Source organism: Callospermophilus lateralis, unplaced genomic scaffold (genome assembly GCF_048772815.1).
Source record: "Callospermophilus lateralis isolate mCalLat2 unplaced genomic scaffold, mCalLat2.hap1 Scaffold_246, whole genome shotgun sequence".
Taxonomy (NCBI): Eukaryota; Metazoa; Chordata; class Mammalia; order Rodentia; family Sciuridae; genus Callospermophilus; species Callospermophilus lateralis.
Genome location: NW_027513304.1, coordinates 1,051,763 through 1,079,601, shown reverse-complemented (window position 1 = coordinate 1,079,601; position 27,839 = coordinate 1,051,763). Strand labels below are relative to the sequence as shown.

General features: G+C 43.3%; 1 protein-coding gene across 1 annotated transcript in view; it reads right to left on the bottom strand.

Moving 5' to 3' along the window:
* LOC143640426 (CD226 antigen-like) overlaps positions 1–27,103 on the bottom strand; it is a 56,140-nt gene extending 29,037 nt beyond the window's left edge. The window contains exons 1-2 of the mRNA XM_077108246.1: positions 27,040–27,103; positions 26,452–26,784 (exon numbers count right to left, since the gene is read on the bottom strand). Coding sequence (XP_076964361.1) covers positions 26,452–26,784; positions 27,040–27,085 — 379 coding nt within the window. The 5' untranslated portion in view covers positions 27,086–27,103. The remainder of the gene's footprint in view (positions 1–26,451; positions 26,785–27,039) is intronic.
* Positions 27,104–27,839: the final 736 nt, after the last annotated feature.

Below are 27,839 nucleotides of genomic sequence, written 5' to 3'. Positions count from 1 at the left end.
CCTGAAAGGCACAGATAAACCTGGAAGGATGAAAGCACAGTCTAGAGATAAAGTAGCCTGACAAAGCTGCCACAAGGGCAGGCCAGGCAGGGACATTTGTCTAAATGAAAGAAAGTAACTAGAATCAGGAGGGCCGTCCCGGACGCAGAGAGAGACTCAGCCCCAAACCTGCATACACAGTGGAGATGTGCAGTGTGTCCACAACGCCACACACCTGTCTACGCACAAAAGAGCAAGAGACTCGCACGCAGCCTGGGCAGATTCACGATTCCCGGCACCTGCCACTCCAGGGCACTGCCCAGGCTGTTTCCCAAGCCAGCTCCCTGGGGGCTCCCGACACTTGGGATCCTCTCACTGTAACTTCTGTTCAGGTTCTAATTGTGCAAAAGTAAGTTTTGGTCTTTCTGCCCTGACACAATTAGAGCAACGCTTTTCATTTAAGCCAGTACCATAAAGTTGCTAAAGCCCATGAAAAAAAGTCTGACTTTTGAGCAATTCTGAGGTTTTCCCAACCAAAAAAACAACTAATGAATCGGATGTACAAATTTTAAATAGTATATTTCTGAGGTCTTATAAAGCTAAAAGATGACAATACCGCCCAAGACTATTGATTTTTTTTCCTACCAAATTCTTACCAGCAGGGCCCCCAGATAATGCAGACTTTCTTCATAGTAAGTTCTTAATGGAAAAAGATACATTGAGTAAGAGTCTCTAACCATCCCCACAAGAGGGTAGATTATGTCCCTGAAGACTACATTAAGCAGGTTATCTCAGACACTTAGAAGACACTTTCAATATATTTTAAAAGTAAAACAAACTTTGAAATTAATCCTTACTATGAGCCAGCATCCCCATCAAGGGGGTAGATTATGTCCCTGAAGACTACATTAAGCAGGTTATCTCAGACACTTAGAAGACACTTTCAATATATTTTAAAAGTAAAACAAACTTTGAAATTAATCCTTACTATGAGCCAGCATGACATGTGCTACCCCAACTGATCTCCACAGATCAGTCACCAGCTGGTGAATGGCAGAGATGTTCACACTAGGCAGGGGGTTGCAGGGCCACAGGAACCAGTCCTGTCATCATTGACACCCACAAAGCGGCTGAGACAGACCCAGAGGTTTCTTTTCCCCTGCAGTGGGGCTGGATTTCACAGAAGCAAACTAGTCCCCAAGGAAGCCCCAGTTCCTAGGTATCTTATGTTCTGATAACCTAAATCCTATACTTAGAAACTGCTTTCTGTCCTTGTCCTTGCTGGAATGCACACAACAATTTCCGTTCCAGGCAGGCACCAACACATTTGTGTGATGTCGTCCATTTGACTGTTTTCCAAGTGGAAGGACAGGAAGCCTCCCGGTGAGTGTGTGCAGGGCAACAGGCTGACAAGCTGGGTGTGCCTGTGACCTGGGTGGGGAGACTCATGCAGGAGGATGGATCACAAGCAGCAGCAGTGAAATCTCATCTCTTGGCTTCCTCTTTCTTTCCTTCCACATTCACACATTCATTCATTCCCAAAGATCACAGCAGTTATTGAAATAAAGAAAAATCAGGAAAAAATTCTGAGTTAGGGAAGAGACCCCAGTGTGGTGGTTGGGATAAAGATGACAATTTCCAGAAGAATGAAGTGGCAGGAGCACCACCGAGCTTCCAGGACTTCCTCGCAGAGGTGCTGGAGTCCACAGAGACCCCAGAATGGGCTTCTGTAAGTTCCGCAGGGTGGCCATGCTGACCAGGGCTCACCAACACTAGCAAAGGTTCTCTGGCCAAATGGAAGTATTTACCAGAAACAACTCTGCTTAGGTCCCTGAACTCAAGACACCCGATTACCTATGTGCATCGAGCACATCCAGTCCAAGTTCAATTCCCTTCCTCTTTGCACATTTCCTGCCCATGTCACTGTTCATTTTATAACTACTTTATCATATTTATTTCATATTTCCACTTGGAAATACAAGAGAGAACAAACAGAGAACAAATAGGTAGCATTTCTGATGAAATTTGAAAAATGATGAAGGCATCAGTATGATGTTAAAATGAGAAAACAAAGAAATGACACACCTATCCATAAGGTGTGCACACACATAGGTGTGGGCTTGCACACATCAGCTTCCATGGAAACAAATGATTTCGTAAAGTTATCACACTGTTCTCCAGGATTCATGAATCTTTCCAATCTGATTGCTAACTAATTACTTTTACTCAAAATTAACACTGAGTTAAACTAATTTTTCCTGAAATTTCTGCAACAATTTCTGAAAAATTCTGCAAAAAGAACATACAAGAAATACAAGACACTTTCTTTAAAGAAAGGGAGCATAAGACCCTCTGGTCTCACTGAGCATTGCATAGATCTCCAGTCAGCAATACAGAGAACACTTTGTGAAAAGCAAGCTAAAAATTCACCCTTGGAGAGCTCTCCCTGAACATATGGATAGGTGCCCACTTCACTTAGCAAAGCATTTGGTGCTGAACAGGCCAGAGGTAGGAAAGGCCAGGATTTCTTGGGGGCTTAGCTTTCCATATAACATGTGTGCTCCTTGTAGAGGAAAAAGAAATGATGAATGGGAAGAATTGGAAGGCTAGAACCTAGCTTGGGGTTTCCTAATGAGCCCCCAAATACCCTGCACCAAAAGAGGCTGGGCTTCATGGGAACACTGAGCAGGTGCTCCCAGGGCTACCTGGACACCCTGGGATCCCTTCATCCTTCTCTGGCACCCCAACTTCTGTTGCTCTCTCCCAACTGCTAGCACCTGCCGTGTCTGTTGGAAGGCCCCCTGAGGCTGAAGGAACCCATCTTTCCCAGTCATCTACACACCCACAGAGACCTGACCCCGCGACTGGCAGGAGCAGGGTTCCCTCCGCTCATCAGGGCACTCTCAGAGTCCTCTGCCTGAACCCCCATCAGGCTGAAGTTCACCAACCTGAACTTGGCTGAATTCCAGGCCCGGCCCCATCTCCTTCCCTTTCTACTGGTGACCCTCGTGGATTTTCCTGAGAATAATCCCTAAAACATATTTTCCCCGTTTGTCCTACAAAGCCCCGTTTCTGGAGAATGCAGTTCAAGGCAGACACGGTGCTGGAACTCCTCCAGTTTTACCTGGAACTGAGCACTGCACCATGCCTTACTGTCAGACCTGGAGGGGAGGCCCCCAAGGCCTTCCAGTCACCTTCAGGATAACATGGTTGAGTCAGCTGAGATCTCCCTCTTTGACTCCGTCTGACCCCATTAGTCTCCAAGGTCTTGCTGCTCTCAGTTCTCTCCCTGGCCCTGCCCAGAGCCATTTCTCTGCCACTGAGCCCAATAGCCTTAATTTTCTTTTCACACTTTTCTATAACCGTTGTGTAAGAAATGACCACACTTGCAAACTATAAACTGCTGTGTTGTCTAAATTTTTGTAGATTTTTTGTTTTTCTTAATTATCATGAGCTTTTTGCAAGCAAAAATAATTTCTAAAATATGCGTTTGTTGGTTGATACTTCACCATGTTCTGAAGGCTTCCATGTGGTCATGCCGTAAATTGTGCTTCTTTTAACCTCAGGAAAAAGCTTACGTTAACCTTTGCGTATAGGTTATGATCAATAACAACTTGCTAACTCCATTTATTTCATCTGCAGGAATTAAAAGCAGTATCAGAGAGATCTGCAGAGGAGAAAGTATGACTTCTAAACCAAAAGGAATGAAAACATGAGAGTTGTAAGCCGTTTCTTTTAAGGACGATTGAAATGGTTATCTAAATGAATGCTCTGATTCTAGCCCTTTCCCCCTCCAATCCACATTGCAACCCAAACTATATGGTTGAAATGTGCATCAGATCCTGACACATCTTTATTTAAAAGTTCCTTGCTCCCCGCTGCTACTCCAGGACAAAGCACGTGTTCTTTAGCAAAAACGTTTCATGCTTCTCCTCCTTCCTTTTTGCCAGTCTTGTCTCCTACTAGAAGCTCCCATGTACTGCAGTTTCCCTCTGCCGAGAGCCCTCCTGTACTCCTGTCTCCTCACTCCAGGAAGATTGCTCTTTACCTGTAAACTCAACTGTGATTGCACCTCCGTGGATGAATATTCTATTACTCATCCCAAGATAGCCTAACTACCCCCTCCTCTGTTTTACTTCTAGACCTGCTACAAATAAATGTTTTATTTGTTGCCATTTCTCCTTGGCCTTGGATATTGAGTCCCTGGGGGCAGCACGCCCACTCTTAGTAATACCAAGCACTTTCAGTTTTGTGGAAAGATGGCGGAGGAATCACCTCCCAAGAGGACATCCTATCGAGTTCAGTGGGTGAGACCAGGTTCTGCAGGAGTTCAGAGCTTCATTCCCAGGTTTGCCACAGGGAAACACACCCAGAAACTGTCCCTCCTGATACTGCGTCCCTTGGAGCACCAACCCCACCACAGTATTTATGGCTTTAATACCTTCTCTACAAAAGCTCCAGGTGCTGTTCAAACCAAAGAAAGATGGACAATATTTCTCACAACTCTCGGAGGGAGGAGAGGCTGAAGTTATTTAGTTCAAGCTATAATGAAGTTAAAATGAAAAATACAACAATATTGAAAAACCAGTGTGAATGTGACCATGGTAGGGATAGCTATGATCATCAATCTGTCCAGCAGGGAAGCGATCAAGGAAAGAGCAGCAAGAAGAAAAAAGCAAGCAGGAGTGTCCATGTCTCTTAACCTTAGTTTAAAAGGACATTGTGTGTGTGTGTGTGTGTGTGTGTGTGTGTGAGTGTGTGTGTGTGTGTGTGTGTGACAGAGAGAGAGAGAGAGAGATGGGGAGGACGGAAGTAAAATAAAAGGAAATAATATGTTTAGTCAGCATTCAATTTCTGTTCTTTATACATTAGAGGAAAGGTCTACAAATCAATCCTAGGAAGCAATACTTTTCAATAAAGCATTATATATGTGAAGATGGCTATCAAGCATTAGTTGAAATAGTGAATACTGGAAATAATCTAAATGTCCAGCAATGTAATAAGGTTAAGTGAATTATGAGGAATAAAGATGTCAGTGTGTCAACATTGGGAATTTTTATGATATAATATACAGAAAAAATTATCCATGGTATCTATGCTTTGCCTAATGCCAAAATATGTGTGCCTCTGAATAAGAATTGAATGGGAAATGACATAGAAGGGAGTCCAAAACATTGTCACTTAATTTTTACACTCTTTAATATATAATCAGATCTGCCCATACAGCTAGAGAGATAGGTCATAATTATATTAAACTAAGAACCTTTGCCCACCAAAAGATGTCTCTAATCCTATTTGGGCTGTGACCTTAACTTTTTGTTCAACTGAGTTCAACAAACTCTTCGTTTTCTTGAAGCCACACAAAGTGCTTCTTAATTTCTTCACTTTAACATAAAATGGTGAAGCCCTATTATGGGAAGGATGTTGTCCAAATCTAGAGACAAAATCAGTGATGCTGAAGAGAGTGGCCAGCCTCTTTTCCAATGCAACCCATTCCGGGCTTTCTGTGTATTTATAAGCACATCTTCTTCCTCTGTCTTTCTGTGTATTTATAAGCACATCTTCTTCCTCTGTCTTTCTGTGTATTTATAAGCACATCTTCTTCCTCTGTCTTTCTGTGTATTTATAAGCACATCTTCTTCCTCTGTAATCCAAGACAGGGTAAATAAAACTGCATAAATTTTGTGACCGAAATGTCTAGATCACGAACTTCTTTAAATTTTTGGACATAAAGCTCCTCCCCCCAAGGGCTGGAATGCTTGTCATCCCATTGCTGAGGTCTCAGCTCCCACACTCTGTAAGAGACAGGATCCTCACCTGATGGTACTTACTATCTGTTACTGAGCGCACACTCTGCACGTGCTGTTTTAACATGGACACTTACATTGTCACATCATTTTATGAAACAGGCCAGAGAAGACTCAGACTGTGCCCCTAGCCACTGGTGAGAAACGCAGTCTCTGGCTATGTCCCCCAAACCCCAGGGTGGGACATAGCACAAGCAGCTGGGAGCTAGAGGGTATTTAGGGGACAGTTGGATTTGTTGGTTGGTTCTTCCTAATTAGAGTGAGGTTATCCCAGACTTAAATGTTGCTTCTCTTGTTATAAATAGAGGCAGCAGGAAAGACCACCTGCGGTGGTGGGGGGGCTGCCTCCGGCACCAGCAGCAGATGGAGATCCAAGGAGGGTGGAGCATGCCATCCTCCTCGCTCCCAACCGGCCTGCAGGCAGCCACCAGCAGCCTCTCCCCTGGACCTGCTGGGCATCTTCCCTGGCTCTACCCCGACCTTCATGAAGACAGGGGAGGAGGAGAGGCATCCTGAGAGTATCAGGGATAGCTAGGGGGGAAGAAGGATCATGGGATGTTTTAGAAAATGGGCTGTCAGGGCTTGGAAAACAAAGCAAGTCCTTAATTGAGGAGATAAATGCTCCTAAGGCATTTGTTACTGTCACAGATCACAGACAGGATGATTTGGCAATTTCTGTTGCTCATTTCTCACTGTGGGAAAGGACTGGTTTGGCCACAGAGGGAAAACAAAATAAACACTTTACTTTCTAAAATGTGGTACTTTTATCAAAGCAAGAACTGCCAAAAGCAACTCCAGAGTTTCATTAATCTACGTTTATGCAGTAGAGTGTGAATTGTTGTTTAAAGCACAAAGCTTTAGAGCAAACTTAGTAAATCTATTAAGGCAGATTGCATCCACCATTTAAATTCTGACCATGGATTAAGCACCAGGGGCAGTTGAGGAAAGGTGGTGGAGGTCATTTTGCAAACAAGAGCTCACGGGCAGGCAGCAGCTGCTGTGGGTAGAGAATCTACTCAGGGCTCAGGTGTCCTAATCCATGTCCAGTGTGCATGCTATCAAGCAAGGGACAGCCAAAGAGAGATGGGAGAAACCTCAGACAGGCTAGAAGAACTGGAAAATTACAGACCACCACAAACAAAAGAGCAAAAGAAAGACATTTCTTAGAGAAGCATGGAGGAAATGCTGGACCCCAGTCTTCTCCATCATTCCATTGCTCCTAACGAGCCTTATGGACACGAAGTGAGCAGGGGACATGCATCCGATCTCCCACAAATATTTGTAAAGGTTGGAAAGTAACGTCTTTATGATCAATATTAGCACTTTTTTTCCAGAGCAATCATCTAAAATGTTCAGTATTTGCAATACTATCTAAGAATTTGGTTTTTATATATTACATCAGGAAATGAGGATCTCTGGGTCTGATATTCTACTTTTCTATACAATATTTCTTGTGATGCATGCAAAACAGCCCTGGGACCCTTGGCAAGTTCTGAGTTTTCTGAGAGCTTCTTTGATTGCATCCATTGGCCATTTGAGGAAGAACAGGGGAGACTTCACTCAAGTTTTTTAGCACCACCAGAAAAGAAACTTATAATGTATCCCCTATGCCAGTAAGTCCACTGTGATCTTGGGCCAAGGGGAGAATATTTCTTTTCAGAGTTGACTTGAACCTGTGGTTGGCAGTTCTTTGCTAAGGCTCTGCCAGATTCCAATTTTCTCACTGAAGAGCTACAGAGTTCAGTGTTTTTTGCCAAGTCCTGAAGATTGCTCTCTTACAAAAGCATTTCTACTGGAAGAAATTGGAAAAAGAAGAAAGGGCAAGACAGAGCTGACTTCTGGCCCTTCTTCTAATTGAGGATGACAACCAAAACCATTTCAGGTGCATTCAGCTGTCACTCTGTCTCTCCCAACAAAACAGAAACTCCCTGCTCTGAGGAAACCAGCACACCATCAACTGAAGGCCTACGCTATTTATGATAATAGTCTGAGTTCTGAGCCAAACCTAACAGCCCTCAAAGGAAGTATAAATAATAATGGAAAAAGGTCCTGACTCATCTGAAAGAAAATGATATGAGAAAAAGTCCACAAAATGCTTTTAAACGGTATTCACATATCCTGACCATTCCAGGAATTCTCCTGTTCAGTTTAAATCAAGGGAAGATTTCACTCTGCAGAACTGGCACTTGCCACCAGGAGTGGTTCATTTCAGAAAGAGCGTCATTTGTGACGACACCCTTCAAGGCGTCGGGGTCTCCAGCTGGGTGGTTGGTTCACAGGGATCCTGAGGTGGACGACTTTTCCTCTTCGTTTTGCCTTCTCATGTACCAGTGCTGACATTGACACATTAAAATACAAACCATCTCAACACAAGTGGCTGCCTTCTTATCTCTTCTTTATATCATGCTTAGATCACATACTTACTCTTTTGAAATTATGTGAGTAGCTAGTTTTCTTCCCTATGAATAGGAGTTCAAAACAGTTAAGGGGACTTACACAATAGTTATCATGAAAGAGAACTGGATCTGATAGGGTTGAGAACTGCTACCACTTGCTTTTAATTTATTAGTAGAAAAAGCTAAAATATACAGAAATGCGTGGACATTTTAGTAATTGATCAAAAAGTCTATATAATGTATTTTTAATCCGATGAATGAATCCAATGGTAATGCAACTAACCCCAAATCCCTGGGTCCTTTTTGTGGTGCTGTGGCTTTCCCTTTGCTAGAACCCATCTAAGAGCCACATTAAAATTGTGAACAGTAGAAGCAAAGAAGAAATAAATAAAAGCTACAGATTTTTTTCCCTGAGATCACAGTTAGTCAGAGCTAGACAAATCTGCCTCCTATGAATCAATAAGTCCTATCTATGGCTACATGCCATTTTTTTAAATGAAGAAACTAATTGAAATGGTTCCTTTTGAATATTTAAACTCAGTGTTTGCCATTCTCCCTGGCTCTTTTATCTCATTGTAAATTCTTTCTTTGAATTAGGAATGACTTCCATTTCCTTTCCACCGTCCACACTTCCCTTCAAAGTCTGCAATTTAATGTCCACCTCCATAATTTTAAATATTTTAAAGTCATCATTTTACACTCTCTGTTTTCCTCTAAAATTGCCTTCAGTAATGCCTTCCTAACTCCATTATCTTGGAATTACATTTATCACATTTATGGGTTTGCCTTTTAAAAGCAAAGCAAAACAAAAAGCCATAAAATTGGGGTATTTGAGCCTAATCACAGGATGTATCCAGCCAGTCCAGCAATTACAAATACACCCTGACGTGCTTCAATCAAGGTGAGGTTTATCACAGTAGGCCGTTCCAGTGCAGAAGCTTATTGCTATAGAATAATAGGAGAACAAAGGATCTTTGCAATTGTATTCAACAGCAAAAACAATTTACTCACTGGTCTAAATTAGGTATCTAAGTGATGCATAGAAATAAATCACCCGTGGCTCCAACAAGCAGGGATAACACCAAGATGGTGATTGGTGATTTCCTTGCAAAATACACTCACAAAAGTACAAGCCTGGCTGTATGTTAGAAGAAAGGATTAATTTGGCACATAGCTACTTTAAAAATCACGTAAGATAAACAAAACAAAGTCAATGTTAAATAATAGAATTTAAGAGCATGCCAGCCCTAGGGAATAATTTAGTATGACGTGCACCATCTGTTCATGCCCACTTTCTCTTTCCCAAAATATAGTTTGGACCCTGAAAATGAAATATGTCTTCCTTAAAAAATTGAAAATAAAAAGTAAAAAATAAGCTGTCAGACTAATCTGTATGAAATAAAATGTTTTCCAGAAAGCTATGACTCCAAACATTTATCGTCTAAGCAAGAAACGATGATGTGTTTGATTCATAGAGTAATACAAAAAGGATGTTTTCTTAATGTTTAGACAAGAGCTGAACCACAGAATAATACTTTCTGATGAGTCATTGTACTAAAGACCTTATCCTCATCTTTTATTGTGGAAAAAAACATTCATTAGCTAGAATATAAATCCACTAAGTAGAGAAACCAAACTTTTTATCAATTTCTTTATTTTTCTAACTCTTTTTTATTTAGGGGATCAAACCCAGGGCCTCATGCATGCTAGGAAAGTGCTCCACCCGTGAGTTACAAGCCCAGCCCCTGAACCCTACCTCTGTTCTTTCGTATGTAAGAACACAGGAGGTTCTTCTCCTTCCTATGGGTGCTTGGTGAGCATTCACCTATTCTCAACTTTGCTTTAAGGGATGTTGAAATAATAATGTGGCCTTCTGAACTCAGTGACATGATATCCTTGTGGCCATCTCTGTCATGGCAAGCAGCATCCCAGAGGCCCTGCCACCAAGATCAAAACTTGGTCTTCACTCTTTCCTTGACCACTCCTTCCTTTAACTCAACTCTGAGTTGTAGGTCTCTTCTTCATCCCTCCTAGTAACCTCCCATCTCCTGCTGCTCTGCTCTTCCCCTTGAGCAGATCTCACCACCACCTCTCCCCAGGGAGACCACTATTCTCCCCATGCATGAGCACCTCACTTCCACCTGTCTCCATAACACAGCCAGGGAAATTCCAACAAAATGAACCTGATCCTGTAAGTCTTTAGCTTAAGATCCGGTGCATCCCGAGAACGTTCAGGACAGGATCCAGCATGTGCCCAGAGTCCTAAGGGCCCAGCTTCTCCCCACTTCAGTTTTGGCTCATGCTCACCAGGCCCCTGGGCTTACTCTCAGATCCTCCCAGGAGACACACTTTTCTCCAGGCCTCTGAACCCCCTCCTGGTACCCCTTCCTCCATGCCCCCCATCCTGCTGATCGTCCTTGCCCTGTGGAGTCCCTTAGGACTCTCAGACAGCTCCTCCAGACGCCGCACACCCCCCACACCCCGCTCTGAGCTCCTACCTTAACCTGGACTTCCTCTTCCTTCACAGCGGTCTCCTACTGGGGGTAGGTGTTCCATAGACTTGTGGATGTTTTTAATAAAGCAGAAGGTACATGCTTTCCTGCCCAATTTTAATTTCTCTCGTCTGAGCTCACTTTTCCAAGAATGTTACTTTCATCTCTGTTTCATCATCCAAAACATCAGATATTCCCTGAAATCAGTGTAACTTATTTTTAATGATCATAATTTATATTTAATTTCTCATACAACTTTTTTGGAGGGAGAATCATTGAAAAATATCAAAAATGGAGTCTCCAGCCTAATAATTAATCCACTGATTTCCCTCCATTTAAGGGAGCCAGGGGAAGGCTGGGGAAGGAAGAAAGGAGTCGTTCAGATTCACTCTGCAGATGTTCCAAGAAGCTGTGCACTCAAACCTGAAACCGAGTCAGGACTGTCAGCCTGATGAACCAGACAATGCCAGGTGACCTTGCGATGCTCCCAGACAATCCCAGCACAGGGAAGGGTGCACCCAACCCAAGGCTGCCCCTACACCCCAGTGGTTTAGTTTTCACACCAAGGTGAGTTAATCCCAATTAAACAACTCAACCCTAGGGGTCTACTGTGAAAAGGCTGTGAGGCAACATTCATGGGCTCTAAAGATGAGCAAGACCTACATAGCCCCACTGTGATGGAGCCATCACTGATTCACCATGAAACCTGCTCGCAAGTGACCGGCGCTGCCTCCTCTGAGGGCGCAATCCTCACCTTCTCGCTTCGCGGCCATCTGTCAGAAGGACATATCTTCTGTGCCACCCGACTGTGGGTGCCTCCTGGAAGGGTGGCTTCTGAATCAAAGAAGGACACCCTGCTTTCTACTGCCCTCATGCCATCAGAAAGGGGATGTCCCTGCCTCCACAGTGTGCACCCAGGAAAAGCAGCGTGTGCCTGGAGGGGACTCACGGGCGCTTCCTGGGTCCCGTCACTCTGGGAACATGACCAAGGTGCCTTGCCTGTCTTCACCCAATTTAAGTAACTATACATCAAAGTCAAGGATGCAAATCTACACACTCTGAATGTTCTCCAGTGCCGTTTGGCGAAAGTTGTCTCTGGGGTATTGTTACTTATTCTTAGGCTTTTTACCCTAGAGATTCCTTTCCTCCAGACTTTTGTTATGCTTTGTTTTAGTCTGGATATTTTTTCTTTGAGATATTCTGTTGCTTTTCTGGATTGTTGTTTGTTTGTTTTCATAGAAATTAAAAACACTCCCACTTCCATCTTTGGATCACTACACTTAGGGACCACCAAAAATCTTGAGAGTTGGACACACATGGGCACCTGCTCCCTGTCTCTGTGCTGCCTTGGGACTCTGCCATTGAAGAAGGCCATTGCCAGAGGCAGCCTCTAGACCTGGTACCTCCAGACCCCCACACCAAAATAAGCCTTTTTTCTTTATAATAAAAAAAAAAACTTCACTGTTTTGATTACCCATTGTTACCAGCTTCTTCAAACACAGGAAATCCACCCATGAAAAATGACCAGTTACCATTCAATGAATGAATCACTGAGCCACACACCAAGCAGCAAAACAGAAGGTGTCTAGAATAGAATTGGACAGGTGGCAAATACATTGCAAGATTTTGATTTGTTCTTGGTAAAAAGGATAGCTGTTAGTTTTCAAACATTAATAATAGGCCTGGGATAAGAGGGGGAAAGTCCTCAGTGTCGGGAAGTGAGGCCTGGACGATTGCTGGAGGTCTCTAATGGGTCAGGCTACGCAGAACATCAGTGATGAGGGGCCTGCGGCCTCCCCGGAGGTACAGGGTGGACTTCAACTCCCCACTAACCCTAAGCATCCAGGAAACTGTGGGCCGGCCCTTCTGAGGACAGTCAGTGCTGAGAGCAACTCATGGCAAAGGGGCCTTTCACAGTCCACCCAGCTCATCCTCAAACAGCTCTGAAGTGGCCAGAGCTGAGAAAAATGGCACGAGAGCAGTTTTGAAGGGCAGATACAGCTTCAAAATGTTTTTAAAAAGAGTAAAGTGCAGTGCGATGTGGAGAGTAGGGTCAGGTTACAGGAAGGCAAGGTTGGGGCTGGGGGCCAGGAGGACTGAGGCTTGGACTGGTTGGAACCTATCCCTCTTCCCAACTCACAGTTTTTCAAGTCTCAGCACCAGCTGCTAAAAAGTCCTTCTCTTTTTATCCCTGCCTTATGCCAACATTCTGGCCTTTTTATCCAAGAACTGGCTGACAGAAATTCATGACTTTATCTTCATGAGTACCAGAGGCCTGAAGATCATGACACTTGCAGAAAGGGACAGCTTTGGTATAAATGACTTCTCCAATTCAGATGCAGAAAGGTCAGTCAATAGAGATCAACAACAGAGTAGTGAGCTGTCAGAATTCAAAACCACAGACATTGCCTAGAGAGGAGAGCTCAGCTCAGAGCTAAGCAGCAGCTCCTACAAAACCTCAAAGTCTTTAAAAGGTGGAAACTAGCCTCTGTGACACACTGCAGACCACCTACCCCAAACCACAAGACTGGAGAGAAGTATTATGTAAAATGGGGCAGACAGAAGAATTAAACGAGGAAAGTCTGTAGGCTACTTAAATTACTACCTTCTATCTTGAATCCCTCTCTGAAATAGCCTGGGACTCACCCCATTTAGGTTACATTTGTAACTGTGTGACTGAACCCGCAGAAATAAAGTCATGTTGAATTTTACACACATGACGGAGTGGAGCAAATACACACATCACACCCTCTGAAGTACCTGCCGCCATCAAATGACTACAGGCAACTCTGACTAGGAAGGCAAAGTCGAAAGAGTTCATTGGAAATTTTTGCAAAGTTACAAATGGAAACTATAATAAAATGCAAATATTCTGGTTAAACAATAAAAAGTATAGTTAAAAAGGCAAAAAAATCCCAAAAGAAACCCCCAGAATACTGAAAAACATATTTTGAAAGTCCAGAGACATATTTTCTAACAGATCTAAAGGGCTGGGTGCTTTAAATAAAACCCTTCATGGCTACATGGCAAAGTCAAAGTGCCACAGTGAGATGGCGGTGTCACCAGAAACTGCAAAAGAATGTTCAAATGGGAAGAGTCATAGGCCCAGAATTGCCAATGAGCAACAAGCCAAAGGAGAATCTGAAAAATATCCGTGAAAGACACTCAGGTGAATGATAAAGAGTTTTCCCACATATCAAGGAGACAAAATGAGTGAAAGAAACTTGATAGCTTTTGAAAACTGTGTAGACCACAGCAATGTTTCAGTGAATAAAGAGAGACTGACAAGGACACTTAGTGAATTATTTGTTCTCCTCTCTGTGAAGGAAACTATTAGAGAATCCCCAAATTCCCATTAGAACCACTAACGTACATTGCTCAAAAGAAATGAGGAGCCCTTGATCTAACTTAGAAAATGGGCAAGATCCTCTTGCCAGAAACAGGCAACCTCCTGTTTATTTGAAAGAGGCACATCTGGGATTTGCAAACAGACACCATGTTTCAGAACAAGTATCTTTTCAACGGGTGCCATCCAATTGGGAGCTCTAGACAGGCCAGAAAGTTTCACCCACTTCATCTAGAAAACTGGGGGTATGTTCTGGCAGTCAGAACATCTCGAATACAATACAGTTTGGGGAGTGCATCACGATCTTGCAAGGAAAAACAACACCTAACCACTTTCTTAGAATTTCCTTGGAGATGGCAAAGGAGAACCCCATGACATTCCTCAGATTTTCAGATACTTTTCTCCAACTTTTACTCACAGGTATCCAAAGCCATATTTCCCTCTCCAGACTGGTTCCCTCCCATTTCTCGGCACTGTAGAGGAACTGATGTCATTCTGAACTTCTCTTCCCTTACCCGCTACTCCAATCAGTCTTGGGGTCCTTCAATCTGATTTATAATTTTTTTTTCTCAAACATGTACTCTGTCCCCACCATTCCATCCTGGCCCAAATCATCTTCTCTCCTACCTTATTTCTCAAATAGACACCTCCCCACTGGCTGTATTCCAATCTTGTTCACATTTGAGCAAGGCCATCAATCTGATATCCCCCTGATGTTCAAAACCCCTCTGTAAACGTGATGTGCTGAACACAGGTTACCCCTTGGGGGAACGCTTTTCGCCTCCTGGGAGATACACACAGCAGGCTGCTCTGTTCCACCTCAGTGCGAATGGAACCAGCACCTTCCTCAGGTCCCATCAGGGTTGATGCTGATGATTCTCATGGCTCTTGCTGCTTTGTTGAGTGTGTCTTGGAAGTGTCAAGCACTGTCCCCACCAAGTGAGTATGACATATTTGATAGCATCAAGCCCAGACAACAAGTTTCTGAGTTAGTGAAGAGGGCTGTCGTAACAAGGTTCCACGCTTACTTTTTCCACAATCCTGGAGGTTGGAAGCCCAAACTCAAGGCTCCCTGGGACTGTTTTCCTTGGAGGGCTTCCCTTTGGCTCACGGGAAACCATCCTCTCCACGTCTTCCTGGTTTTCTCTCTGTGCCCCAGAGACATAGGACAGCCGTGCAGTTGTCTTAGGCCCACCCTAATGACTTCATTTTAACCTAATTACCTCTTTTAAGACCTTACCTCCAAAAAAGTCACATTCTGAAATACAACAAGTTGGAACTTCAACATATGATTTTGTGGGGACACAATTCACCCCCCGCCACAGCCTCCTGACTCGATCTCCCTTTGTCTCCTTTGCATCTGATCCCCCTTCTAGACTCCTGCCTGAGTACGCTTTCCAAATCGCAACTCACTTGCCCAGTCAAGTTCCCTAATAGCGCCCCACTGCCTAAAGAATAAGTCAAAAGAGCTGTGGCACAAAAAAATGTCACTAGAGGGAACCCGAGTTCACACCCATTCTGCTGCAAAGGAAACGCAGCTAAGTAAGAAGGTGGGCTTGTCATGCACACGCGGTTCCAAACCCAGGGTTCTCAATCTCCCCTCTTCAAACAAAAATTTGGAGCTTCTTCCAAATTTCTTCTATTTACCCCTCCAAGGTCACTACCTGGCAGCGATGACCACGAAACAAACTTCCACTCAAGCTTTCTGAAGCCTCAGATTTCCAAGCACACCAGACTCCCGTCGCCCTTCATGCTCACGTCCCCCACCCAGCAGGACTGTCCCCCGGCTGACAGCACAACCCCCTTTAACCCAGGAAGTTCTAATCTCCTTTCTCTTGAGTAAACTCAAGAGTCTTTGGGTCTCTGAAGCTTCCTGAATGCCCCTTCCTTCCTCCCAGCACCATCCTTCCAAGACACACACACACACACACAAGCCACCTCCACCCCCAGCATCACCATCAACTGTCCTGTGCCTCCACAGTCATTCAACAAGCACGACTGGCCTTGTCATTGGCCTTAGGCCTGAGATCAGGGCTGGGATATTGCTCTGAGTGCCCCCAACCTCACACAGCTCCCCAGAACCTGACAGACATTCTATTAGTATTTGCTGAAAGAGAAGGGAAAATGGAAAGGAGGAAGTTGGGGAGAGCTTTCTTCCTGAGGAAGGTGAGTGAGGACACTGTGGAGGTCGCATCACCTGCCACGCCCGGGACACGGCCCTGCTTCACTGGGGACTCCAGACCCCCCCTATTCTTGCCGGTATTTCTGCTTTCTCACCTTTTATCATCCTACGCGCTGTGGCTAGGGTAAGAACTCCAGACATGGCCAACCTGGCCACTAACCACTGGGTGAAATCCAAAATTTAGATCTCCCATCCATCAACCTTCTCTCAGGCCTCTAACCCCATGTGTTTTTCATATGCCCCAAGTTCAGAGAATTTCCCTTGTATGTGATATTTCTGATAATGCTTCTTCCTGTTGGACCCCCCCTCTTCCTGCCATCCTTCACCACCACCCACCCAAACTTACCCCGATTTGTAGGTCATGGTTCCACAAAGTAGGAGCAATCGCAGCCACCTCTCAATTCCCCAAACTTTGTTTTGTACTCTCTACCAGCTTCCACCCAGCCATATGGTCACCTGGGTCACAAGTTCACATGGCATATAGGTGGGTACTTCCCCTTTGAGACTATAAACTTCTCAAAAACAGAGACCTTTCTACTTTTTTCTTCATTTCCTCATGGCATAAAATAAATGTCTCTTTAATTAATTTAGAAAGGATTCACAAAATTCACACAAGTGTTTCAATTACTGTTGTCAACATTCATCTAATAAAGTGAATTCTATACTCCAAAGTATCATTTCAGGAACAGGGCTTAATGATTTTCCCTTAAGATTAGTTCTTCTTTTTTCACTAAAATCATAAAGGTCAGACTATGTTAAGAATCAAAATTCAAACACTGTGGCAGCTGAAAGAAATTTAACACCTGTAGTTGGAAATATTTCCATCTTATTAAATGCTCATTCTTTTAGAAACCATTTCTAGGACTTAATAAAAATAGAATAAGGAAGCTACAAGTCCTATGTTAAATAAGTGACCTTTATTTAATTTAAATGGACAACTCTATTTCTTAAAAGAATATAAAGAGATATCTTAAGAAATCTGATCTCACGAGCTAATGGGACACACTAAATGGTCTCATTTGTGGACATGCACTAATATACCCAAGCTCTGTCTCAGAGATGATAATTGAATCTACTGACTGTTTCTTAAATGAAAAGAGTATATATCCAATTGTAGCATCCAGTTTGTAAGGAACAATGAATTTATGCATTCATGGAATAAATTAGGAATAGGATCTAAAGTTTTCTATAAGTAAATGCTCTTTATTTAATAAATGAAGGAAATTACCTTGCCTGCCAGAATGCATGTGTACACACACACACACACACACACACACACCCTTCTCTAAGCTATTCTGAAATGACAGTGCTGGTAGCATAAAGAATCCATGTGACCTGCCAAGAAATGGGACAATTTGTGCTTAGGAACTAGTCATCTGAAATGAGAATGTTACATTTCTTCCGTATCCTGCTAGTTAAATGGAGCATTCACATACAGAACTCATACCAGACTTCATTCTTACAGGCCACAATCAGCACACCACTGAACTCAGCAGGTAAGATGCACATAGCTATTTATGGGCCAGTGCCATGAATGCTGTATACTGCACCTCTGTCCTCAGAAACCTTCTTTTGTCAATATTCTATGAAACATTGGAGTTTTTCTCTTGGAAGATAATGAAGGTTTTTTTTTTTTTAATGTAAGTTGCTTAAATAGCTGAAGTCAGGGGAAATTTTCTCACATTGAGATTTATTGGATTGCAAATAATCTCTCAAGGGAAGTGCCAGCAGCCCCATCAGCTGAGTTATTTAATTAAAACGGTTCTAGAGTAAGTAGAAGTGATGTTGCCTGGGGGAGTAATTTTGCATTGATCCCTGAAGGATTGACTTGATGGTCTTAAAATTCTTAACAGCTTCAAAATCTCTAATGTCTTCACAAATAGTCTCCTACCATGTTCTAGAAGGAAAGGGAAAGTCATCCTGCCTGCAGCCTCCACTCCCCATAAAACCCAGGAAAGACAAAGACCTGCATCAAAAGCAGAGCTTAGGAGCCGAGTCTCTTTATAGATGCTGAACAACTGTCAGGGGCAGCTTTGGCTCTAAGGGAAATTCCCCGAAGCCCAAGCAGGGTAAGCTGAAAACTCTACTTTCTCTCTTTCTTCAGCTACTTATGTTCTTGTTTGTTTGCACATTCGAAAATCTAGCTCTCTTTATTTTGTAAAATGCAAACTTTAACTTTCAGTCACAAATATGTGTCCATTTGTAAATTCCTTTAAGGTTTCTAGGAAGGCCACTCACACCTGCTCCTCATCCTACAGAGAAGTTTCTGAGAGAAAGTGCTAGAGATGGATGCCCACCCTCTGTAGTTTTCAAGCTTGCATGACACGAATCGTGGAGAGAAGGAAAGCCTACCCGTCGCACTGGGCGTGGGATGGACATGTTCCACGGTGACCCGCGTGGACACCCACGACTGTCTGATGCCAGCTCTTGCTCAGGCACGAAGCCACATTTCCACCGTCCTCAGGCAGAGCGCCCACACACGGACACCTACTCTGCAGAGGAAACGCCTTCCAGAGATTGTGGTTGGCAGTACCTTTGGGTGCTGGGTGAAGAGCAGCTGTGGTGGAAACCAGTGCAAGAGGCGCGAGGTGTCTTGATCGCTGAGAGTTAAAAGCAGAAAACTCGAGAGCCGCACAGCCTCCGGCTGAGCTGAGAAACATTCAGGGGCCCCTGAGGATGTGGGGGCTGGGCAAGACTCCCCCGGCCGAGGCTCCTTCTCCAGCAACTCAGCACAGTGTGCCCTACCCCACGGCCATCCTGGGACTAATAGATGTGTCAACAAGGCTCGGTCTTGTACAGTGGACACAAGGGTTTTAAGCAGAGATCACAGCCAGTTCCGTCCCCTGCTCTAGGAGGCCTGGGTGCATTCAAACAAGTCTAAATTATGAGTTCCTTTCTGTATTTTGCTACCGTTAATGAGTGTAGAAGTCGGGGTTCTCTCATAAGCATAGAGACAGAGAAAGTGGAGCAAGAACTGAAGAATCCAGACAGACGTCACTCCAAAACCCACACCTGGACCTGAGCATGTACATTGATTCAGGTGTCGGCTACAATCACCAACGTCAGCTTGTAATTTTCCCCACTTTGGTTTTTGGCCACAGAGCTGCCAGAGGGTTGTGCCCCTGGGTGACACGTCTGCTGGAGTGTCTCCTCCCAGGCTGGGCACAGGGAGAGCAAGTCAATAACAACAGCCTTGGCACAGGACATCGTCACCATCTCACTCTGATTCCTATTTACTGTGCCCTTGAGAAGCTCAGGGACCATAACCTTGCTTTCTGTGGGTCTTAAAATGCTCTTTATTATCTGGCTTCCTATACACTATTTTATTTCATTAAGGCCTGCAATTCCCAAGCCTTTAAAGTGTTCCTGTTTCACCAGTTGACTATTACTTATAGGCACCATTAAATACCTTTCCTCTTTGTCTTTTAATGAAAAACTACTGAAAGGTATCCTTTAACACACGCTTTTTTAGTCTTATATATGTATGTATAAACACAAGCACATAAACATAGAAAAGGGAAAACTTTTATGACTTATTTCTGAGCTTGCTAGGATGGGCCGTAAGAAGGGTTTATGGTTTCATTCTTTAAACCATAGATCTAGAGCATTTTTTTCATTATTCCATCCCACTTTTAAAAAATTAAAAGCACTAGAGATGCTTAGGATGGTCACAACTCAATGAATCCACACTGGGACAAAACATATGTACACATGTGTTGAAACATCAAACTATACACCATAAATACATTCCATTATATCTGTCAACTAAAATTAAAATTAAAAAGACAAAAGCATAATAAAAATAAAGAATGCAACATCATCCAGAAATGTCAAAAAACAACTGGGCGTGGTGATGCAAACCTCTAATCCCAGAGACTCAGGAGGCTGGGGCAGGAGGATCACAAGTTTAAGTCCAGCCTCAGCACTTTAGTGAGACCCTCTCTCAAAATCAAAAACAAACAAAAAAACAAGGATGGGAATGTAACTCAGTGGTAAAGTGCTCCTGGGTTCATTCCTGAAGGAGGGGAGGAGGAAAGGAAGGAAGGAAGGAAGGAAGGAGAGAGAGAAATGATAAAAAGTAAAGTCAAAAGTGTAGCTGGAGTGTGTTGTTGGTGACCCCCATATCAGGAAAGTCGGGGGCTCCTCCATGGCCCATTCGTCTCCCATTGGAACTACTTTGGACAGGAAAGACCTTCCAGGCCCAGCTGCCCCTTCACTGATGGCAAAGGAGGTCATCTGTGTACATTTTCTTCCTTCATTTTGTACTTGGGATAAGCCAAGCCAGGCAGTAAGGAAAGCACACGAATATCTTAAGGTAGATGGTGAAAAACAAGTGCAAAATACATCAGCCTTCCTATGCCTTCTGAAGCAACATTGCAATAAACCAAGCCACGAATTGTAAACCAGAAGAAACTTCACTGATCTATTGATCCATCTTATGTGTTCATTTGATTTTAGAGGTTTTCACTGTTTGGGGTTATTGTTAGAGTCTTCTTTAAAAAAATGAAAATAATCTTCCAGAGTTGGTTAAGCTAGACCCAAAGCTATCTATTTTCTAGAGGATTTTCTAAAGCAATTCTCTCGGAATGTTACTTCATCCATCTTAGTGTCCAAATATTCTGACCTACCTCCCTCGAGGTTAAGTTCCAATTTCACTGTTTCAGGGAATCTATTCTGAATTTCCAATTAAAAGTGAATTCTGGGGCTAGAGATATAGCTCAGTTGGTAGAGTGTTTGCCTCACAGGCACAAGGCCCTGGGTTCAATCCCTAGCACCACACACACACACACACACACACACACACACACACACATACACAGAGTGAATTCTGTCCTATAAATCACAGTAATACTTGTTGCTATTTGCCTTAAATTATAATTTACAATATACAATTTTATCCCTTTCTTCCAACCACTAAATATTACTTTGAACGTCAAAGGTTTTTAGTAAAGTCTTGATGAGTGAGTTAATAAATGAGTCTATGTCCCCCAAATCAGCAAGCCCATGCATACAAGCCAGATCCCATCTTTGCACCCTGACAACACACCCACGTTGGGGAAAAGGCTGACTGTGCTGGCCCCAACCAGCAGGAAGCCAGCACAATCTGGAGAATCCCTTCTGTCATGGGATTCCTCGGACCTGCCATCCATTCTGGAGCCCTTGATACTAAAGAGCCACTAAGGAGAAACACGTATGCAGGATCACAGGAGGAGATCACACGAGCAGAGCGACTGTGGCCAACACCAAGCACCTGCTGTGTGGAGCAGGACAGACGGCCACCTCCCTGCAACCCCAGTTAAACGTGTCCGCTGCTCCAAGTCAGTGGCACACCTGCTCCGCGTCTGCTCTCCTTACCCCGCTTTCTCCCTGCTTCCCCTGTGTCCTCTGTGTGTGATAGAAACCCCTTCCACACTTCAGGGTCACCAGCCTCCTCGAGCTCCACTTGGATTGCAGCTTCGGTCCACAGGACTTCACCAACCCTCTTTCTTAACATCAAGTCTCACTCCAATCACTGGAAAACCACTTATTTCCAATACCAGTTCCTATTTATTAGTTCAATAGTTCCTTTGTCAGCCAATCACAGGCTACTTGATGTTAGAGTCTGTAAACAAGTCAGGATGGTGCCTGGCATTTTGCCAGAGAAATGTTAGAGTCTGTAAACAAGTCTGGATGGCACCTGGCAAAATGCCAGAGGGAGTGGTTTGTGAAGTAACGCCACCAAGTCATTAAGTGTGGAGATTCCTTATTGGTTGACTGCTGTATCTAGTTTATGCTAATTAAGATAAGCTGTGTGCAATGTATAAATACCCCTCCTGTCCTACAGTAAACGGCTCCCACTCCTGCTGTATCAATCTACACAAGTTGCTCGTCACCCCCCAGTTATTTTGCTGCAGCCGGACTGCGGCAACTTGACAATTTATGCTCCTGAGCTGACATCTCTCCTTTCCTCCAAGCCGTGGTGGGCTCCTGACTTCCCATCTTCTCAATTGAAACTATCATTTTTCTTTCCTTGGATCATAAAATTTCAAAATTATTCTTGCAGCTTCCCTCTCTTTGACCTGTAGGCCAAATCCAAATGAGAATCTCATCCTTAACTTAGACAATTATTTTTGAACTGCTCAAAAATCAGAATCACATCTTTCTTCAACATTTTTATCGGAATTCAGTAGTTCTGAAAGAAATGTTATGAAATATTTTTGAGACAAGTGGGAAATAAAACACTCTAGGTGAGTGTAAACCAATAGTATGAGCTTTGAAAACCTGTGGCCCCTCCTGACTCTGTCTCCTTCCCGCTCGCACTTTTAAGCTGTGCTTTTCTTTGTAGTTTCACCATTTGCGTTTGACACACATAAATAACATATTGTTGGATTTTACATGTCTCTGAACTTTAAAGGAAAGGAATCATGCCTTGTGTATCCTTCGGTAACGCTGGCTTTCGTCAACGCGTTGTTCCTGGGATTCATCCCTGTTGGTGAGCAGAGTCACACTTCAGTGCTTTTCAGGGATGCAGAGTACACTGCTGTATGTATGCTGCCAAGGTCTTTGTCCATCCTATTGGGGATGGGTACTTGGCTTGTTACCAATTGTTTTCTCTTATGGTCACTATTGCAAATATTGTTGGGCACTTCTCCCAATTGGAGCAATCTTTAAAACATCAAAAGTAGAATTATTGGATAATAGGATATGTGATTCTTTAACCTGACTAATGCCATATGATTTTCCAAAATAGATGTGATAGTAATTTTCTGAGTAAACTTGAAGAGTGTTTCTGGATAAGATTAATGTTTAAATCAGTGATTTAGGAGTAAGCAGATGGTCCTGCATCATGTGGATGGGCCTCATCCAATCAAGTGAAAACCTGAATACAACAAAAGACTGGCCTCCCCCAGTAAGAGGAGGCACCCCAGCAGATCGCTTGGGACTTAACCTGAACCCAGTTTAATCTTGCTGGAAGTGAAAAACAAACTGGTCTTTTTTCTGTGTCCCTCTCTCTCTAAAAATGTTCAGCAAGGTCTAGATTAGAGAGGTTCAAACTCCATTCAGCACATCAAGATCTGGGTCACGGTAACTTTCCAGGTTTATATCTAATATTCTGCTGCCCACATAGTCTTAAATTTCTTTTTTAATATAGAAAATACCTGAGCCCATTTGTTGATGGGGCAGGGAGAGAGTCACTTCCCCATCCTGAGACCACGTCTTGTGCCACGTCTTGGTTAACGACCCTGAATCTCAGTGCCCTCAGTCATGACATGGAAAACATGATCACTCCATGGTATTTTTCAAATGTTAAATGAGATGACATTTGGATACCTCATACCAAGTAGGTACCGTGGGAAAGTTAAGTAGCATAATATTTGAGTGGGTCACCCATTTGGTGGTAAGTTTCATAAACAGAATTATGTTTTCTTTAACAGAAACTACATTTTCTTTTACTTTGACCAGTAAGGCCAGAGATTTCAGGGAGGCAGAAATTTTCCCCAGGACCCTACTTCCATCACTACTCATGCACAAAAGGGCTGCTTTTGAAATGTTATCTCCTAAGTCACCTCAACAGGTTTCCCCATGAATTAACTAAAATTCATGCAGCTGTTATTACTATAAAATAGTCTAAATCCATTGCTAATTCACAAATGTCTATTCCTAAACTAACACACATTTTTAAGAATGTTTTTTTTTATTAGCAGTATTGTTCATCCAGAATAAGATATTCAATTGGCCCAACTCTAGGCAGAAAGTGTAAGGGGAAGGAGGAGGTACAAGGTGGGCACTGGTTGATGATTCCCAGGAAGGGCCCAGGTGGGGGAACATGTCCCCCAAGCTGTCACTTTATGTCTAGTTACAACTTTGCCCAGTGGGACCCAGGCAGAGCTTGAAGCCTTGGAAAGGCCACTAGATCTCAGTGCCCTCATTTGTAAAATCAAAGAAATGCCCACACTCAAGTGTGTAATAGGGGCTAAGGGAGAAGATCTGTGTAACACTGACACGTGCAATCCCCTACACCTGAAAAGCTACCAAGAAGTAGCAGAAGTCAACACACTTAGAGGGCAGGGACTTGATTCCTTCATCCATTTGAAGTTCTTATAATCTGTTATAGAAATTAGAATTTTCAGATTCCAAGTTTTAGTTTTTCTTGTTAAATAGATAATCAGTTCCCCTTGACATTATCCCCAAAACGCAATCATTAGAGATCCTGGATGTTGTGAACAAAACACATAAGGAAAATCTTTGTTATATTCAACGTAAACTTTGAAATACAACTAATATTCAGTTTAAAGTCTCTATCATCCTCAGTTTGAAACAAGGAAGCCCTCAAATCTCCCAGTGAGGTGGAAGATCCTGACTGGTTCACGATGTCAACTGTTCTGTAAAAATAAAAATGATCAAGACCAACATATAAAAAGCTACCATCACAAGGAATGGAGCCAGATGAGGACTGGTACCTCTTTGGCAACTAGCTGAATATTTCACCCTTGATCATGAAAAAGCCCATCAGGCGGGGAGCTCTCTTTTACCCTGTTCAAAATATAAGAAGAACAACAAATTTAGATGATAAGAATAGAGGACTATTCCCAAAGCTGTTCACACATGATGCTAAAAATCCTACCGTGGAACAGCAATAACCTTGACAATTCAGCTCCATACTGCATCCTACACATTCGGAAAAGGCCAGGCTGCCTGTTTTCAATTGGTTGCCTTGTAAGAGAAATCGAAATACCTGACTTGTTGCTAAAATTTCAGAGGCAGAACCACGCATGGCAGGGAGACGGGCCCATCTCCTTCCAGCCCTGGAGGCTCAGGCCCCATGTGCAATCCCAAGACCCTTACCAACCCACACCTTCACTTGAAAGACTGGTCAGAAGGGGACTATACTTGCAAACAGCACTGAACAGATGTCTGCACACAGCAGCAAATGGGTTCTGTATGGCAAGATGGAATCTTTCAAAAAATTAGTGTGTAATTAAGGTGGTGTTGCCAATTAACACTCTTTAAGTCCTAGCTATATACACAAAATTAGTCCTGAGTTAAACATAAAGAGAAAGGGAAACTAAGCACATAAACATTCTTTCCTTGCAATACCTTATATTCCTCATATAATACTGTAATTATGCTTTGGAACATGGTTTGCTTGGCCTGGAGTTGTAGCTCAACAGCAGGGTGTTCGCCTGCCATGTGAGCAGCTCTGGCTTCAGTTATCTGCAACATTCACACACACACACCCACACACACACACACACACACACACATACACAAAGCAATAAGCACACGTGTGTGTGTTTGAAGCACAGAACATGACTCTCTTAAAAATAAATCATATAGTGTTCTCCTCTATATATTCAAGGAGTTTGATTTGAAAGTCACCAGGTAAGAAATGCATGGTTTCAAAATTAGACTGTCACTTATATATAAAAATGTCAACATTAATCATTTTGTATCAAAAACACAGGAAATGCTAGTAATAATGATGGTAGTAATACTTTCTATTCTCTGATGACCATGGGCCAAGTTCTTTATAGTCTCCCTAAACTATTCAACAAAGAGAGTGCTGTTATTAACTCAATTTACCATTTCAGAAACCCAAGACTAAGAGAGAGAGGGAGTGCCACTGATACAAATTTATATAAAAGTACTGGCTACAACACCCAAGCTTTCTCAGTAAAGCGTATCCACTCTATGTGGCCACTACAGAAGGACCAAACCACAACCACAGGGGGACAGAGCAAAAATATCCCAAGACATCATTAGACTCTCACATGATAGCTAGTGACTTCTGAAGGAAGAGTCCTGTCTAGGTGAATTTGGAAGGGGCGGAAGACAGGGCCACTGTTTGAACTCTGCCAGGATTCACTAATAATCTCAGATGACGTCGTATACAAGGACCTGTAGCCATCCAGAGGTTGAAGCCAGTGCTGAGTGCCTAGCCCAAGGGCCGGCTCCTGAACTCACGTGTGGCCTCATCCACGAATCTAGGCTCGTGTTCTCATGAAGACACCTAGAGCCCATGCTTTCTGCTTCCATATTGAAATCAATGAGCCACTTCCACGCGGAAACGACCGCCCACTAAGAAATGAAATTGGTCCACAGAATCACTCCTTTGAAACAGTAAGATCATACAGCCCGGAAAAGGGTTTGGGGAAAGCCCCAAGAATAGGATAAAGCATTTGCAGCTTCCACTTGGGCTTGACAGAATTCAGTATTGTGGAATTCAATATTGTGGGGTGGGGAGAGGGAGAACGAAATTTGCCCTTACCTGACTGAACCACACGGATTGTCTTTTTCCAAGTTCCATGTGTGTAAGTCAGGAAAGAGCAGGAATAGGTGCCGACATCGGTCTCAGAGGCATTATAAAAGGAGAGGATCACAGTGTTGGGAGCCGTCGTTGAGTTCAAAAGGTGAACCTTCTTGACATAGGGGTCATGGATGACCACACCGTAAATGGGGTGGAGCAAGCCTATGGACTTCTGCACATCGTGGATCTTAAGCCACTCCACCTGGGTAATGTCCACTGATGGGTACATACATTCTAGAGTCATATTCTCAGCAAATTTAATAGTCGTGTCCCAAAATGTCTCTTCACATAGAGCTGAAATATACAACATGACATAAATTCAGTTAGACTTGATAATGGAATACCAAATAAATACCTTCAGCTTTCTAACAAGAGGAAGGAAGGAAGCTGAGATCTTGGGAAGACTGGCCGTTTTCTACTGCTCATGTTGGCAGTTCCTCTAGTCCTTGGAACAAGTGAGAAATCATCAAAGAAATCCTGCACATATCACACTGAAATACCAAAAATCGAGTTAATTTGTTAAATGAAGACAAAAAGATTTTTTTTTACCTTTGTGTACATGAAGAATAGCCAAAAGGAAAGTAAGATAATCCATCTCTGGAAACTGCTTGGGAGGCTGGTGCATAAAAAAAAAAACAATTTGTACGGCGTTACATCTCAGACCCAGCACAATGACGATCTCCTTCCTTTCAGATATTATCAGTAGCGTCTTCTTTTTCTGAAGTATGAACACAGGAAGAAGGTCTTAGCTTCAAAGGCAGGTTTGCTCTCGTACAAGGATGGGCAGATTTGAGCTATCTCTCTCTCAGGGAACAGCTATTTTCAAGATCTCATTTTCTACAGAAAGTCATTCATTCAACAAGCGTTTGCTGAGTGTGTTCTAGGTGCCCAACTCTGTTCTAGGACATGAGGATAGACAGACTCAACGTGCACACACACACACACACACACACACACACACACACACACGCTTCTTGCCGTGCCCACATTCTAGTGGGAAGAGATAGAAACCAAAAAAACCAAAAGTAAAAAATATGTGTACCAAGTCAGAGGTGGTAAGTGCCGGAGAAAACCTCAGCAGGAAAGGGAGGCAGGCAGGAGCTAGTGTCTCCTTTTCAGCAGGAAGGTCCAAGGACTCCTCAGTGACAAGGGGAGTTGGGAGCAGAGGCTAAAGGTCAAGGGGAGGTGCGTCAAGGTCTTGGGGACAGAGTCTCCATCCAGCATAAGAGCCTTCCTCCTCCTCCACCTGAGAGCCGGCCTCAGGCACTTGCTTAGGTGGAGATGACAGACCAGGGAGGGCTCTCCATACCCAACAGAACCATGTCCAGACCTCATACAAAGCCACCATT